Below are 14,573 nucleotides of genomic sequence, written 5' to 3'. Positions count from 1 at the left end.
CCTCCGCTTCCCAAACCACTCACACACAAAACTCTCTAAAGAGTGGAAGCATGCGGAGCATTTTGGAATATCACATTTTTTTTTCAGAATTACCTTAAATTGGAAGATAGTGCAGCGAGGTTTTCTTTGTTAAGCTAGAAATATCGATGTGTCATTTTGTGCTTAATGTCACATGCAGAAAATGGTTTCACCATGTGCCACTATAACATTGCTAAGCTCCTGCAGATTTGTGCAAAATAATCGTTAAATCAGGACTTCGCGTGAAATCGTTGTTTGAGCTAGACGCTTTATATGAAATGTGAGCTTTATAAAATTGTTATCGGTTCATAAGACGAAGACTAATTAAAGTTAGTGGCCATGAAGTAACGGCAGAGTAACGTGCGGTACTTTTTTCGGTAACGGTAGCGCGTTCCTTTTATTTTAGAGTAGCGAGTAACGTATTTAGTTACTTTTTTTCGGTAACGTCTACAACACTGGATATATATACCGGGGTTCGCGTGCCCCTTTTACTTCGCGTTGTTCTGGGAGCATTGTACATGAATTGATCGCGTTAGAACTGGATTTCAACTGGCTTAGAGTCCGTTCACCAAGGTATCCAGGCTGCTTGCAATTCGTAAATAATGGGTGGCTTCTCACAACTTATTTCAAAAATTTTCCACAAAGAAAAATGCTGTCCATACATAAGGTCTAGTTACGCAAAATAGGTAGCTGCCAATCACTGCCAGATTGCATAGCAAGTGTGAATTTTCGTCCTTGGAAACCAGTAATAAAAGAACCAAATATGCACAAAAAGTTTGCAGAGTGATCTATAGGCAAGGAAGAAGTCCTGAACCTGTTCAAAGTGCCCATTATTGCAAACACACATAACGGCGCAGCAACGAATAGCTCTTGTTCAGTCTGTAGTTCTCCATTGGAGCGCGGCTAACGCACTCTTTAAGGTGTGTTCAGGAACCCCGGATCAAGGCCCTCTGCCCCCCCCCCCCCCCCCCCAACATTTTTCCAGAGGGAGCAGAATCCTCAGGATCGCATTGAATATATTCTACGGTGCATCTTGAACAGGCATTTTTGGCCGCTCATTCACATTGAGTTTCTTAATGGATCTCAAGTGAGGACGTACAGTACACGCGCTGCCGACTTCGGGCAATCGGAAGAGCCCCAACATCTGGCAGCTGCTGAAAGGTTCGAGACTCACGGCTTGCAGGCCCTTTTTCAGCCAGATATAATTAAGGAGCAAAGCATCGTCCGTGGCGAAAGAAGAACGCTTTCTGGCACCTTACAGACGGGGCCAAAGGGCTGCGGCGTCTGCAGCAACACACACTGCTTGCTTCTGGTACACCCGTTCGACAAGGAAGCTGAACCGTGCATTGCCGCTGCTAGCGCGACACACGACACCCTGCTCTGCGGCTGCGGCTCCAGTGGGTACAACGGACGGACGTGACGTGGCGGCACCTGGCTCCAACTGGGTCGCGTCTAGGGCCGCTGATTTGCGTAGACGTTCCTGCGCTCCTTCTCCCGGTAAGTGGACATTCTCGAAATGGGTTGCACACCTCAGGCTGCTTGCTTTCGATTCTCTAAATGGATCATACATGGACAATTTATATTTACCGTAACTTTTATGGCTGGTTCATAGCATATTTAAACGCGACTGCTGAGCGTTACAATGAGGCTTCACACAAAAGACGATGTTTTTTTCTTATACACTATGCCAGCACTTTGTGATGATTGTTATTCTGCGTTGTTACGCTTTTTTCTGTGTGCACTAGGAAACTGAACCCAATGAAACGCGGAATGTTGGATATATACTGTTTAATGAAGACAAATTCACCATAAGATGGTAACAATGTTGATCAGTAGGCTGGACTGTAACATTATTATTCATCAGAATTATTGAGGATCTGCTGTCTGTCTTCTATTGTAGGTTATCATTCACTGTTTTGTTGGCTCATTGGGAATCGTCTTTGGGTGCATCAGTGGGTTTGCGTTGACAGCTACAACAGCTTTTTGTACCCGCATTGTACGCTTAATTAAAGGAGTATTTCTGCTTGCGTGTTTTATTCTGTGAAGTGATTGTTGAGACATTAATGTACATAGTTATGTAACGTACATTAATGTAATGTACATTAATACCCTTATAATAACTTACATTAGGGGCCACAGACGAATTTTTTCGGCACGAGGCGTATGTAGGGTTACTTGACGGCGGACCGAACCACTGGCCCGTCAACTCAACGGTTTGGTCGAAGAGGCCCTTTTCCCAAGCATCTCACCCCAGGAGAGCCAAGCACCAAGATGGGGGAAATCTTATACCCATTAGAAAACCGGTGGCTATCCGGCAGCACAAGGTATCGAACCCAGCACCTCCCGAACTCGACGCGGATACCCAACCAAAAGGCCACGCTTCTGTTCATTGGATTTATGGGGTATTCTCCTTCGACGGCTACATAAATTACTTTTGAGTTTCTTGATGCTGTTTTTATTTTAGTTTCATTAAGTTAGCAAGGTTTCATTAAGTTAGCAAAACACCTTGGGCACAGCCACTGGGGTCCAATACAAAACGTTGTATTTAGTTTTGCCGAAATAAAGAAAATTTATTATACCCTCAGGGCCACTACGGCATTACAGAGGGGAGTGGTTACAAAAATGAAATCAATTTAACAAACTGGAGGTAATGAAACAGACAACGCTTATGTATTGGGTTATTTTTTATTTATTTAATTTTAGGACTGGTCGTTGTTGACGGCGCTTCGTGCAGGCAACTGGAGAGTGGTGTGTAGGGTCTGATCAACGTGAGGGGCAAGGGGGCATATAACAGAATGCGAGGTCCCACCTGCGGTCTTGCACCATGGGGCCTTTTTGAAATGTATTTCCTGTGTAACTTAATTGTTCTTAATTTTTCACTAAACTTTCACCTTCAACATTCCAACCTACTTTATAGGGCGCGTCCTCGGAGCAAGCCGTCGTAGACCGGTCGGCCGAACTCCGAGCTGTGCTTCGGCAGAGGAGAGCTACAGCGCGGGCTCGGCCACTCGTGGCGCTGGCACGCAGCCGCACTCGCGACCTGGCATTGGCGTCGCAACGGGACCGGGAACAAGCTCGGGAGTGGGCCAAAGTGCCCGCGTGCGTGCAATCCGACTCCCGACACCGGCCACTGTCCGAGACTTGGTTAGTGCTCTGGGCATTCTGTGGGATCTTCCCTCGTATTAATTGTGACAGCTGTGGGGTTGATTGGGGAGAGATAAATACGTTCTTCGCACTTAATCGCGACTGACCTAGTTCAAAGCCGCCTGGACCCCACCCGGTGGTCGCGTACGCAACCGAAAGCACGCCGACCACGGCGAGTCTTGTTCTGAGGGAACAAAGGAACGACACTCTGCCTGACACAAACAGGTATTTATTGCTACAGCAACAATAACGCCAGCTAGCAACAAAATACGATAACGAATCGAGCTCGTCCGACTCACCAGCAAGGTTCCGAGCGAATGTTCGCCCGCGCTAGGGCAAGGGATATGCTCCGCGGCCGGACGGGACGAGATACGGCAGCCAGTGTTCCCACCGCTTCCTCGCCCCTGTGCGAAGAGCGGAGCCGCGAGCGACACGTGCGCTCGCGCCAACGATCCCTGCCGATCCGTCTTCTGCCCTCTCCCGCGTGCGAGCAGGCTCTCGCGCTGCGACGCAGGCGCACTCTCTCGTTAATTATGGTAACAAGAGAATGTGCTCCTCCTCGAGGCGAGGCTGCTGCTGCATCGCGGGAAAGTCTACACAGGGGACTGCCGGGCAGATCCCCACATCCCCCCCCAACCTAAAACAGACCCACGCGCCTGAAAAGACATGATATGGAGGAGTCTCCTGGTCTTCATGCAGTTGAGGCAGGTCTTGCAGTGGAGGTCACGCTGTCAGCGTCCACGCAGACTTCAGCGGTGTTCCGAAGGCGGCGTGAAGGTTTCCGCTGGGACGAGTGGTATGGCCCGCGGACTACCGTGTCCGCAGGCCCGCGAATAGAAGGCCGGTAGGAAAACTGCAGGCCAGGATTCTGCAGCAGTCGCCAGGGCAGCAGCAGCCGGAGGTTACTGCTGACTGGTCTCGCCACAGCTGTCCCGGATGGATGCGGCGAACAGGATACAGGCCGCTCCGTCGCAGTATGTCGCAACGAGACGATGTGCACCGGACAGCATGCCTGGGTTGCTCCACCGGGTCTGCAAAATTACCGAAACGCTCTCAGCGTGCCTTTAACATAGGTCACGGGAGGGGAAACGATATCCGCAAGGGCCTCGTGGCACAATGCCTAAATCGCTAGCAAAACGTGTCGGGCGGCTATGCAAACACAAAGTTTGAGTGAAATAAGCCCTTTCTTGAGTTTAAGGAGACTGCTCAGTTCGTGCAAGGTTACAAAAAAAAAGGGCGGGCAGGAATGTGCGCACCATCTCAACACCACGGTCTTGTGGTCGTGCCTCTTGACGTGGTGCAAGCAACTCCGAAAAGCAATAGGCGTGACTACCACTACAACGACCGTGACCACAACAAAGACCCGAAACGGATTACGAGCGCGCAGCCGTGAGGAGACAGCTTGTGGGGTGGTCCTACCCGGCTCACTGCACAAAGCAGCTTATGAGGGGTCGGCGCCCACCCCATCAGACGGTGTCGGGGCGCCCGGTGCCGAACTTGAATTCCAACGAACTCGTAGCGGAACCCGCGGACCCAGGCCACCCGGTTCCCAGAGCCGCTACTCCCAGAGTCGAAAAAAGAGACAGCAGAGAAAATATATACAGAAACTCGGACCACCCGCACGGCTTCCATACTCACTCGCTTCGGGCTCGGCAACTCCGCGGGCACTAGCCCTCGCGCTCCCTCGATGCGGACCAAGTGATTCTCCCGAAGAAACTCCAGGGAAACTTGATGAAAAACGTGCTGAGCATGTCGAAAACTTCAAACATACTGCAGCGCAACACACCTCGCTCTAAAGAAAGCATGCCGCAGGGCGTAGCGCTCAAAATTCGCTCTAGGTTTAGCAGTTGTCAAGTCGGGACAAAGATCGTTCATCGAATCGAACCGACAGTCGTGCAAAGTTCAATGAGCACGTCCCACGTTGGGCGCCAGATGTGGGGTTGATAGGGGAGAGATAAATACGTTCTTCGCACTTCATCGTGGCGTACACAGTTCAAAGCCGCCCGGACCCCACGCGGTGGTCGCGTACGCTACCGAACGCCAACGATCCCAGCCGAACCGTCTTCTGCCCTCTCCCGCGTGCGAGCAAGCTCTCGCGCTGCGACGCAGGCGGCCTCTCTCGTTAAAATTATGGTAACAAGAGAATGTGCTCCTCCTCGAGGCGAGGCTGCTGCTGCATCGCGCACTCTAAGAAAAAAAGGAGTGGTCTTACTCCTTTAAGGGGGTAAATCCACTGACGCTGTGGCGACCCCCTTTGGGTGCAAAGTTACTCCTTCGTCGGGGGACTAAGTGCGTACGGAGTAATGTTTAGGCTGTTATCGGGGTAATGTTACTCTGTTTGGTCAAGTGTAAGTATAAGCCTTTGATGACTAACGTTACCCTTCCTCAGAAAGAGTAACGCTTAGGCCATGAAGGTGCAAACATACGTTTTATTTTCTGGTGCATATTTGCACCCACTCGGAATAAGCTTATGCTCAATCTCGGAGCGTAAACTTATCCTTGCAAGGGTTACGGTTAAGCCTATCTAATGAGCTTACTACAACGCTGCTAGAGTACAACTTTGCACCTTATCAATGGGTGTAACATTGCTCCGCGAAAGCATATGGTTTTGCTCTTTTAGGTGCACCTTTACGCCGTGTTAGGAAGGGTAACCTTAAGCGTAAACTTACCCTCGCAAGGGCTATCGTCAAAACCTACCTAATGAGTTTATTACAACGCTTCTAAGGTACAACTTTGCACCGTGTCAATGGGCATAACATTGCTCTGCAAGTGTGCATGTTCTGCTCTTTTAGGTGCATCCTTACGTCTCTTTTGGAAGGGTAACCTTAAGCGTAAACTTACCCTTCCAAGGACTGTAGTTAAATTTATCTAACGAGCTTATTACAACACTTGTAAGGTGCAAATTTGCACCGCATGAGAGGGCATAACACTGCTCCCCAAGCGTGTATATTTTGCTCTTTTATATGTATCTTTACGACTCTTGCAGAAGGGTAACGTTACCGTCCAGAGGAATGTACTAAACCCTTATTAGTGTATTGTTACATATTCTCGAAAGAGACGCACAGGCACGTTCGCTGTGATGCGAGGCACCCATTGTTGTTAAAAGCAAGGTCGTTTCTGGGCCTGTTAAGGAAACCACTTCACTTTGTAGGTGTGCGCTAATCGTGCATCTACTGCAATGTATAACTCACATTGCAACTAAACTCAGCATTATCATACACCTGTAGAACGAAGCTGCTTGCCGAAAAGGCATGATAACCACCTCGATGGCCGGCAGTTCAGAGATGTTTTTCTCTCCCACATTCCTGGTTATGTTAGTGTTAGTGCGATAATCTGTGGCGTGCCGCGCAGCACTTCAGTGTGCACTTCTGCACGCCAGTGATAGAACATCCGTGCGCACGACAGAGTTTATTTTTTTAATGAATTTAAAATTGCAACATAACACAGCAGTCTTCTGCCAACGCCATGATGGCATCCATGCTCCAAGTGAACCTGTGTGAAAAAAAAAAGATCGTTGAAACATGACGGACAGTGCACACATTTAACGCATGAATTCACCATTAGCGGAAACCTGTCAGTCATCCTCTCTGTAAGGCTTGTTTTCCAACCAAAAGATCTCCAGCCCAAACGACACACTCTCATTCTTCGAGCGAATGAAAACTGCGGATGGTCGCAATCTGCCTGCAGCAGTCTAGGAAGGAAAAGGAGGGAGACCGTATTTTGTCATAGCGCTGTGGGGAGTAGGTTGTTCCTTGTTCTGGCCACGGGTGTAGTGGGGTAAAGGGAAGTTAGCGCGAGGGTGTTGTTCAGCAGGAAGTTTTAAGAAAGTGTAGTATGAGGTAGCTCAATACTGCTGGCACAGGAACAAAGGCCCATTTTCTTCTAGTTCCTGCCTAGCCTCTACTGCAGTGCTACAGAAGGTTGACCTTGAAGTAAACTGGAGGCATTCCTGAGTTTACTCAGAAGGGGGAACTTGACTATTTTCTTTTCCTCAAACAATGCGAGAGCGTCGTCTGGAAACGAGACCGTTTGGTTGGAAAACAAGCCTTGCGGAGAAGCTGATTTACAGATTTCTGCAAATGATCTGTTTCATTTATGAAATCAAAATTTAAGCTTCGGCAGTTTTGGCCAAAAGCGTGAAGGTGTATGTGTGGCGTTTTCGAATCGAGCATACTGTAAGGCGTAATAAACAAAAAAAATAAACCCCCTTTGGACACCAAATCATCGCAGTGGCTCAGTGGTTATGGTGCTCGGCTGCTGACCCGAAAAACGCGGGTTTTATCCCGGCCGCGGCGGCCGAATTTTCCATGGAGGTGAAATGCTAGAGACCCATGTACTGTGCGATGTCGGTGCACGTGGAAGACCCGCAGGTGGTCGAAATTATCCGGAGCTCTTCACTACGGCATCCGTCATAGCCTGAGTCGCTTTGGGATGGCAAACTTCCATAGAACCAAACATATCTGAAATGCAGTGGAAGTTGGGCGCAGCTCCCACTTCGAAATGGCCTAGTTCTTTATCTACAGTGTTTTTCTGGCTTTGATTCAAAAGGGCATACTATGACCCTGGAACATTTTTACTAACAAAAACAAGCTGAAATAAACATTGTTCAGCTGATGAGCAGTAATGCTTTTGGCACAAGCAAAATACAACTTGCGTAATATCAAGCACCCTTTACAATTTTCCAACCGAAAACCCTCAATCACAGACGGAAATCTGACATTCTTCTTCGAATAGGGAGGGGAGATGTCCCTTTATCTGTTTGAGAGGGAAGTTGTTGGAAGGACACAATAGAGCAGGGCTGCGAACTTGAGGAGCGGGCTAGACAGGTACTCGTCAAGGAATGTATTATTAGACGCCTTTAGCATACCGGGAACACACCGGTTTACCCGACCCCTCCTGCGCACGCGCAGTGGTTCCCCCTAATTCCAACAATGCCACTGCGCGTGCGTAGGAGGGGTCGGGTAAACCGGTATACGTCTCAATTATGCTAAAAATGTCTATAACCTTTCGACGACTTCCGTTTATATCTACAAAGATGGTGACGAGCATCGACTTCAGGTTCTCCCACACTAGGGGGCAGTCCCCCTCACATTTTGGAAAAAGAATACAATGGAGGGCGACTGACTCATCTCCCCTCGCGCTAACTCTTTCATTCAGCAGAGCAGGAAGTGAAAACGCGGTTTGAACTAAAACATCTATGGTCCGCCTGGTCGTGTTCTTGAGATAGTTAAGAGAAAACTGACGCCAACCATCCGACTAATGAATTCAGAATCCAACTCCCTCGCCGACCACTCCGAGCGCGCCGACCACCGGATAGCCTTCGAGAAGGTGAGCGTCTTGCACCATGGAACCAAAGCTGTTCAAGATGCGACATGTTGAGTCCTGGCACATCCGGCTAACAAAGGCGGCGATGAATATGACTCCAGGAACGCTCCCCTCCGCGTACGTTATTGGACTGCGCCACGTGCTAACAAAGGGAGAGCGAAGGCAGCAAACCGCTGCTGCGGCTGGCACAGAGTTTTTTTTATATAGTCACCCCTGAAGAAGGAACCGAGTAGGTCCAGAAACGTTGGGCAAAAATAAAAATATTGGTTGGCGTCAGTTTTCTCTCAACTTTGAAAACGTGGTCTGTGAACAAGGGTTTTTGGTTAAAAAACAACTTCCCGTAAGTCAGCTTTCTTGCAATTTTGCAAGTTGTCCATATAAAAGGTTCAACTCCACATCTCACCGCCTGCGTGCAACAAAATCGCATGCGCACTGATTCGTGAGTTTCTTTCTGCAACAACTTGCAAAAGTATATGTTAGCTTCTGCAGCAGGATATTTTCCGACTGAAAGCTCTCGTATACAGACAGCAGTCCCGCATTCTTTTTAGAAAATGAAGGTGGGAGAAGTCCCTTATTGCATCTGGTGACCGACTGACGCATTTTGCATTTTGTGGGCAGGGGGAAGTAAGTGAAAACGCAGACTGTGAAAAATGTCTTCTTTGTTGGAAAATATCTTCTAAGCCAGGGGCAAATTTTGCAAGTTGCCAACTGTCATGAGGACTTAGTGACGTGAAACGGCGATAGAAAATTGTTTGCGGGTGAAGCTGAAGCAAGCCCTTAGGGCTTGGAGGGAATGCTAGAGTACGGGGGGAAAAATACGCCGTATTTTTGCATTAAAAGTGAAAATAATCCTGCGCGCGTATCTCAGCTTCATCTGGAACAAAGGCACCAAATGGATTTAGGCTTCACAAAAAGAGGCCTGCACTACAGTTCAATTAATTTACATTTAAACTATTCCGAACAATCATCAGGGTTCCGAAAAGAAAGTAGGACTCACCATTTGAAGCACAGTCAATATTAGCTGCGCTCATGCTGGAGGTTGCATGCATTTTGCAACGTACACCCGCCGTAAAGAGTTTATGAAAGGCGATTAAGCATCTAATCGTTTTTCGTTCAAAACTTACTGCTGGAGATATAAGGGTGCACTGCGCAATTTTCACCGTGAAAATTAGTCTGCGTACGGTGGGCACAGCTGGCAAAGGAAAGGGTTAATTGGAGAGACAGGGGAGATGCCTTTGCCCTGCAGTGGACGTAGTCAGGCTGATGATGATGATGATCTATTCTAATGCATGGGAAGACGATGACAAAATTGAATCATTTTACTAAAAGTGCTATAAAAGTTTGACGACGGGTGTACGTGAGCATAAGTAATTTTTCACCCCCGTCCTACTACCAAATACGAGCAGATAAACGTTTGAAAGTACTTACCAAGATTGATGGCGTCATTGCGACCTATGTTAGCCTGTGGCAGGCTATCAAAACGCGTTATTCGCTCGGCGACTGCGCACCACAGATACAGAATCTGACAGCAGATAGTATGACGCATCGTCCAGAGACGCGAAGTGCAAAGCATAGCTGCCAGTACCAGTCAGTGCTCTCTTGTGGCTACATGGGGGGAATGTGCTTGGCTTCTGCCAGGTGCCTCGATGCGCGCCCTCTCCCCACTGAGGGTGGTGCCACTCTTGGAAGGGGTCGTAGATGCCAAAACCGGTTCTCGGGAGGTGCCGCCGCCATTTTCTTGCATTCCGCTCCCGCCGTCCCGCCGACTCCCACGCTAGACACGGAAGGCGGCATTCTTCAAGGATGCTCTCATGGGAACAGCAAGCAATGAATATGCCTCTATTGACAATTCTCAAGGAGTGTGTGAGTGATGGACGGAACTTGATTTATCCGAGCAGTGAAGCGATCCGCACTCTCAAGAACTAGGAGGAGTACTTTACAGGCGCTGCCGCGTGGTGTACAATCAATATACACACGATGAAGTCCCCGATGAAATTGCTTACAGAATACTTTTCTAAGGTAGACCGGCCATGCGCAGATCACAAGGAAGCAATAGGCAAAATGCTGATAGCCACCTACACAAAACTGCGGCTGCGCATCCATCTGCGTCAGTCCCCAGCCACACGTGCTGGTGGTCATGGAAGCAAAACTTGTGCAGGTGTTAGTCTCCTGTAATCTGTGTAATCAGACGCTGTAATCAGTGCGAACTTTTCGTCTACATGCACAAAAGCATGAGACAAATTTAAGTGTCAGAATCATAAGCTGCATTATGCTTGCAGTGAATCGTCGTTCGTAATCGTTTTGAAGATATTGTATTTGTGCATTAGGGTATTAAATCATTGTTCTTGCTTGCGCCTAAGTCTGTGTTTTGATCACATAGTGTATGCATGACACAGTTTTCCGCCATTGCATAATAGTGTAAGTGGACGTAAGCATGCCATGCGTCCGAACTTGAATATGCAGCTGTTCATTTGGCGTACTTCACTTTCTTTCCGCTATATCACACGTAAGCGCAATGATAGCAAGTTCATGGCGCCGGCATGACAACGACGGCGAGCAGTTGCCCGCCGTGATGGCCTTTTGCAAAACAAAGAAAGATATCCGCTATACTCTCGCTAATCGTCTCGAAATATCTACTGCATCACCGACTCTTTACTCTTACTTTTCATCTAAACTAGAAAAGGAATGATTATCAACGGTAAAGTCCAATTCAAGCTTTCACTGCAGGGGGGGGGCACCTCATTCCAGGCGCGTCACGCAGCAAACGCGCACCTTGCGACCAGCGTATGCAAGAAAATGGCGGTCGCGCTAGCGGACGACGCGGTTGTCTGGCGGAAGGACGAATGAGCGAACCCACGTGTCCCCTGCACCCTCTCTTCACCACCTCTCACCATTCGGACCTTGTGCAAGCCGATTCTTTATTCTCTCCGTTTCCTTCTCCGAACCGATGTTGCTGGTTCTAGTAACATTGCCCGTGTATGCTTTCTTGGTATTTACTCACCTCTAACGTTTTACGTACCCTTAAAACAGACAAAATGAGGAAAGGCAGATGAATTTGTAAAAATATCTTTCCCTTTTTTCCCCACCTTTTTCGTAATGAGCATAGGTACAAACCGCATTGCGTGGTTAACTATCGGCATTAAAAATCGCCTGTTTTCTTTACTTGCTGAGTGCTAAAAATAGTGAGAAGTAGGCAATATTAGAAATGTACACATGCTCTGCACTTGTCGTCCCTAACATGGCACCACCTTGCACGCTTGCACCACCATGAAGGTGGTTCAAGAGTGCTTTAACATAAGTTTTCGGGGATATTGCACATAAATTAGAAAATGAGCTAGTCACGCACCTGTAGGGACAAGGCCTGTTCTCGGATTGTGTTTCTGCCGCTTCTTACGTGTACCTCAATTGCTTTTACTACTGCTAGAAAGAAAACTAAAAGGTGACATAGCTCCAATAAATATTAGATTTGCACACGTTATAGAAAATAAGCAACCGATTACATTTAAAATGACTCCATCTGAAATGAAACTGATTATCGTGGTGAAGTACAGTCCCAGGAAAGTAACTTGGCAATTACAGAAAGGTAATCGACTACTGTTGCGTCACTTTCTTCCCGACATTTATATTACCATAAAGGGCCAACTCAAAGGGCCCTTCCTGGGCGTACGCGCTCAGCATTGGCGCTCTTGGCGTACGCTAGAATCGGTCTGCACATGCACACTGCAGGAGACGCCAGCAAACCTCATCTGACCATGCTAGATATCGGCGCCAGCGCACGGGCACTCGCGTACGCGTCGAAAGCGGGGTCTGGTTTACAACAATAGGAGAGTCGCGGGGCTCTCGGTGGCTCTTTTCTTCATGGCTTTAAGCTTTTCAGGCCCAGCCCCCCCCCCCCCCCCTACACACACACACACACACACTTTTCTTCGCGGTTTAAGCTGTCCTTTCATCGCCCCCCAACCCCTTCTCTTCACGGCTTGAAATTTTCTCCGTCGGCTCGAGAGGGGAAGAGAGCCTGCGCCACGAAAATGGAGATGCATGCCTCTTTTCGACGCCCGTTCGGCGTACCCCAAGAGCGCCGACGCTGGGCGCGTTCTTCCAGGAAGGGCCCTTGTAGTTTGCACTTAACACAAATTTACTGAGACTGGAGTGAACTACAGCGGCCTGCTTGATAATTTGTCCTACGCTGTTAATTTCCGAGAGGAGTTGTCTGTCGAAGCTGCGGTCGATAACCTTCCGATGTTTCCTTGTGAAGCGGTCAGCTGCTGCACTGAACACGCCCTCAATTCATGCGCTACACGGAAAAGCCGTACTATAAGTTAACATATGAACACCTTGCGCCGGTGTTGGGTGTAAGGGGGGGGGGGGTACAGGGCGGTCACATGATATTCTCGGGTGGAGAACTCCCGTAGACGGCGGTGGTAACCCGGATGTGGTCCGGACATGATCGTGCGCAATGCTTCTCTGCAGCCGGTTCGTTGTCACTCGATCACAAAGAAACCACGTCCCCTAGCACCAGTGCCGTCAGGAAAGCTGCACCGTTGGTTACAACTAATTTTTGAAAAAAAAATAGCTGATTACGTGTGATGAACTGCAGAAAAAGTGACTGAATTACCTGAAACATCGTTTGAAAAAAGCAATCGATGCGCACAAGTTGGGCTTCTACCGCACGAGCCGGATTTAGGGTTGCTGGACGGCGGAACTTAGCTCTGATCCGCCTTATCTCTGATCCGTCAAGACAGCGGTTTGGCCCAAGACCCTTTTCCCAAGCATCTCACCCTATAAGAGCCGAGCACAAGGCCGGGGAAAATCTTGTAGCCATCAAAAAACAGGCGGGTACCCGGTGGCACTGCGGATCGAACCCAGTACCCCCCCGAATGTTAGGCTGATGCTCTACCACAAGGACACCGCTTCGGTACGAAGAAAGCACATTCCAAAGTAACACGAAAATGCAACTGCTTACAAGTAATCAATTACATGTAACGCGTTACGTACAACTTTGGTACGTATCATCAGTTCTTCCATACTTTACGTAGTCTTCTAAGCGCGATTAATTAACGTCCAAGAGAATGTGACAGATATCAAAAGAAAGCAAATCTCAGGACAGCGAATCAAGCCAAATGTATTAAAAATGCAGGTACTTGTTTGCTCTCAGACACGAAGACTTAAGCACGCATACATATATTCGAAAAAAGATGCATGAAGAGATGGTCTAATGGACCACAGGATGTGAGACACACAGAGATATGTGCGCTTATATGGACGCATTGAAATTTGCTCAATCAAATCATATATACATTTATGTCAATACATCCTAGCGGCAACTGCATTTGACGTCATCCTCGCGGAGCAACATGTAATTAGCAAGAACATAGATATAAAACATAAAACAGTTTCACGTCTATTTCATGCATTGTTTGCACATGATCTAGTATCCACACTGACTTGCGCTAGCATTACCACATCAGTCAAAAAGTTCGTAATGCGGGATAACTTCAAACCCCTGACTGTACTCGTACATGTCCAACGCATGATTGTCTAGTTCTTGTCCTGGACGCAAAAGCAAGTCTGTTCCAGACGGCGACACACCATAGCTTTGACGATGACGTAAAAATCCTTTTGTATGAAATTTCTCCAAGCAAAGAAAAAGGCAATTTCGAAAAATCAGCAACTTTTTCACTTCAGCAAAGACAGGAGCTTCATTTTCCCAGCCTATGTGTAGAACATCTGAACACCTGTACGAGCAAGCGTCGACGCTGGCATTTGCCACAGAGAACATTTTCACTTCCTGATCTGTGATGCCAAGTTCAATGCGCACGAACTCTGGTACATCTGCTGGCTTGACCAAGGACGCATGAGAAGTGCTCAAACTGTCACTGACGACCATAGCTGACTGTTCGTAGCATGCTCGCAGCTGATGCCTTTCGCACAAAGTACGACAGATGTTCCTGAAGTTCCTGCTGCGCGTGCCGATAGTCTTCAAGGAAGCATGCTTTGCTTCAAACCGCATGCTCCAGTACCGGCCTGGAGGACCGAACAATGAAATGAATCTTGGGTAATGGATTAAGTAGTGAATCTTGGGAATG

The 14,573-nt window shown here is 48.1% G+C and overlaps 1 protein-coding gene across 1 annotated transcript in view; it reads left to right on the top strand.

The window, feature by feature from the left end:
- Positions 1–14,573, top strand: part of LOC144115583 (uncharacterized) — a 47,698-nt gene that overhangs the window by 21,249 nt on the left and 11,876 nt on the right. The window contains exons 5-6 of the mRNA XM_077650006.1: positions 1,280–1,515; positions 2,936–3,162. Coding sequence (XP_077506132.1) covers positions 1,280–1,515; positions 2,936–3,162 — 463 coding nt within the window. The remainder of the gene's footprint in view (positions 1–1,279; positions 1,516–2,935; positions 3,163–14,573) is intronic.

This window comes from Amblyomma americanum, chromosome 1, assembly GCF_052857255.1.
Source record: "Amblyomma americanum isolate KBUSLIRL-KWMA chromosome 1, ASM5285725v1, whole genome shotgun sequence".
Lineage (NCBI taxonomy): Eukaryota > Metazoa > Arthropoda > Arachnida > Ixodida > Ixodidae > Amblyomma > Amblyomma americanum.
The sequence above is the reverse complement of the archived record's forward strand: the minus strand, read 5'-3'. Positions and strand labels throughout refer to the sequence as shown.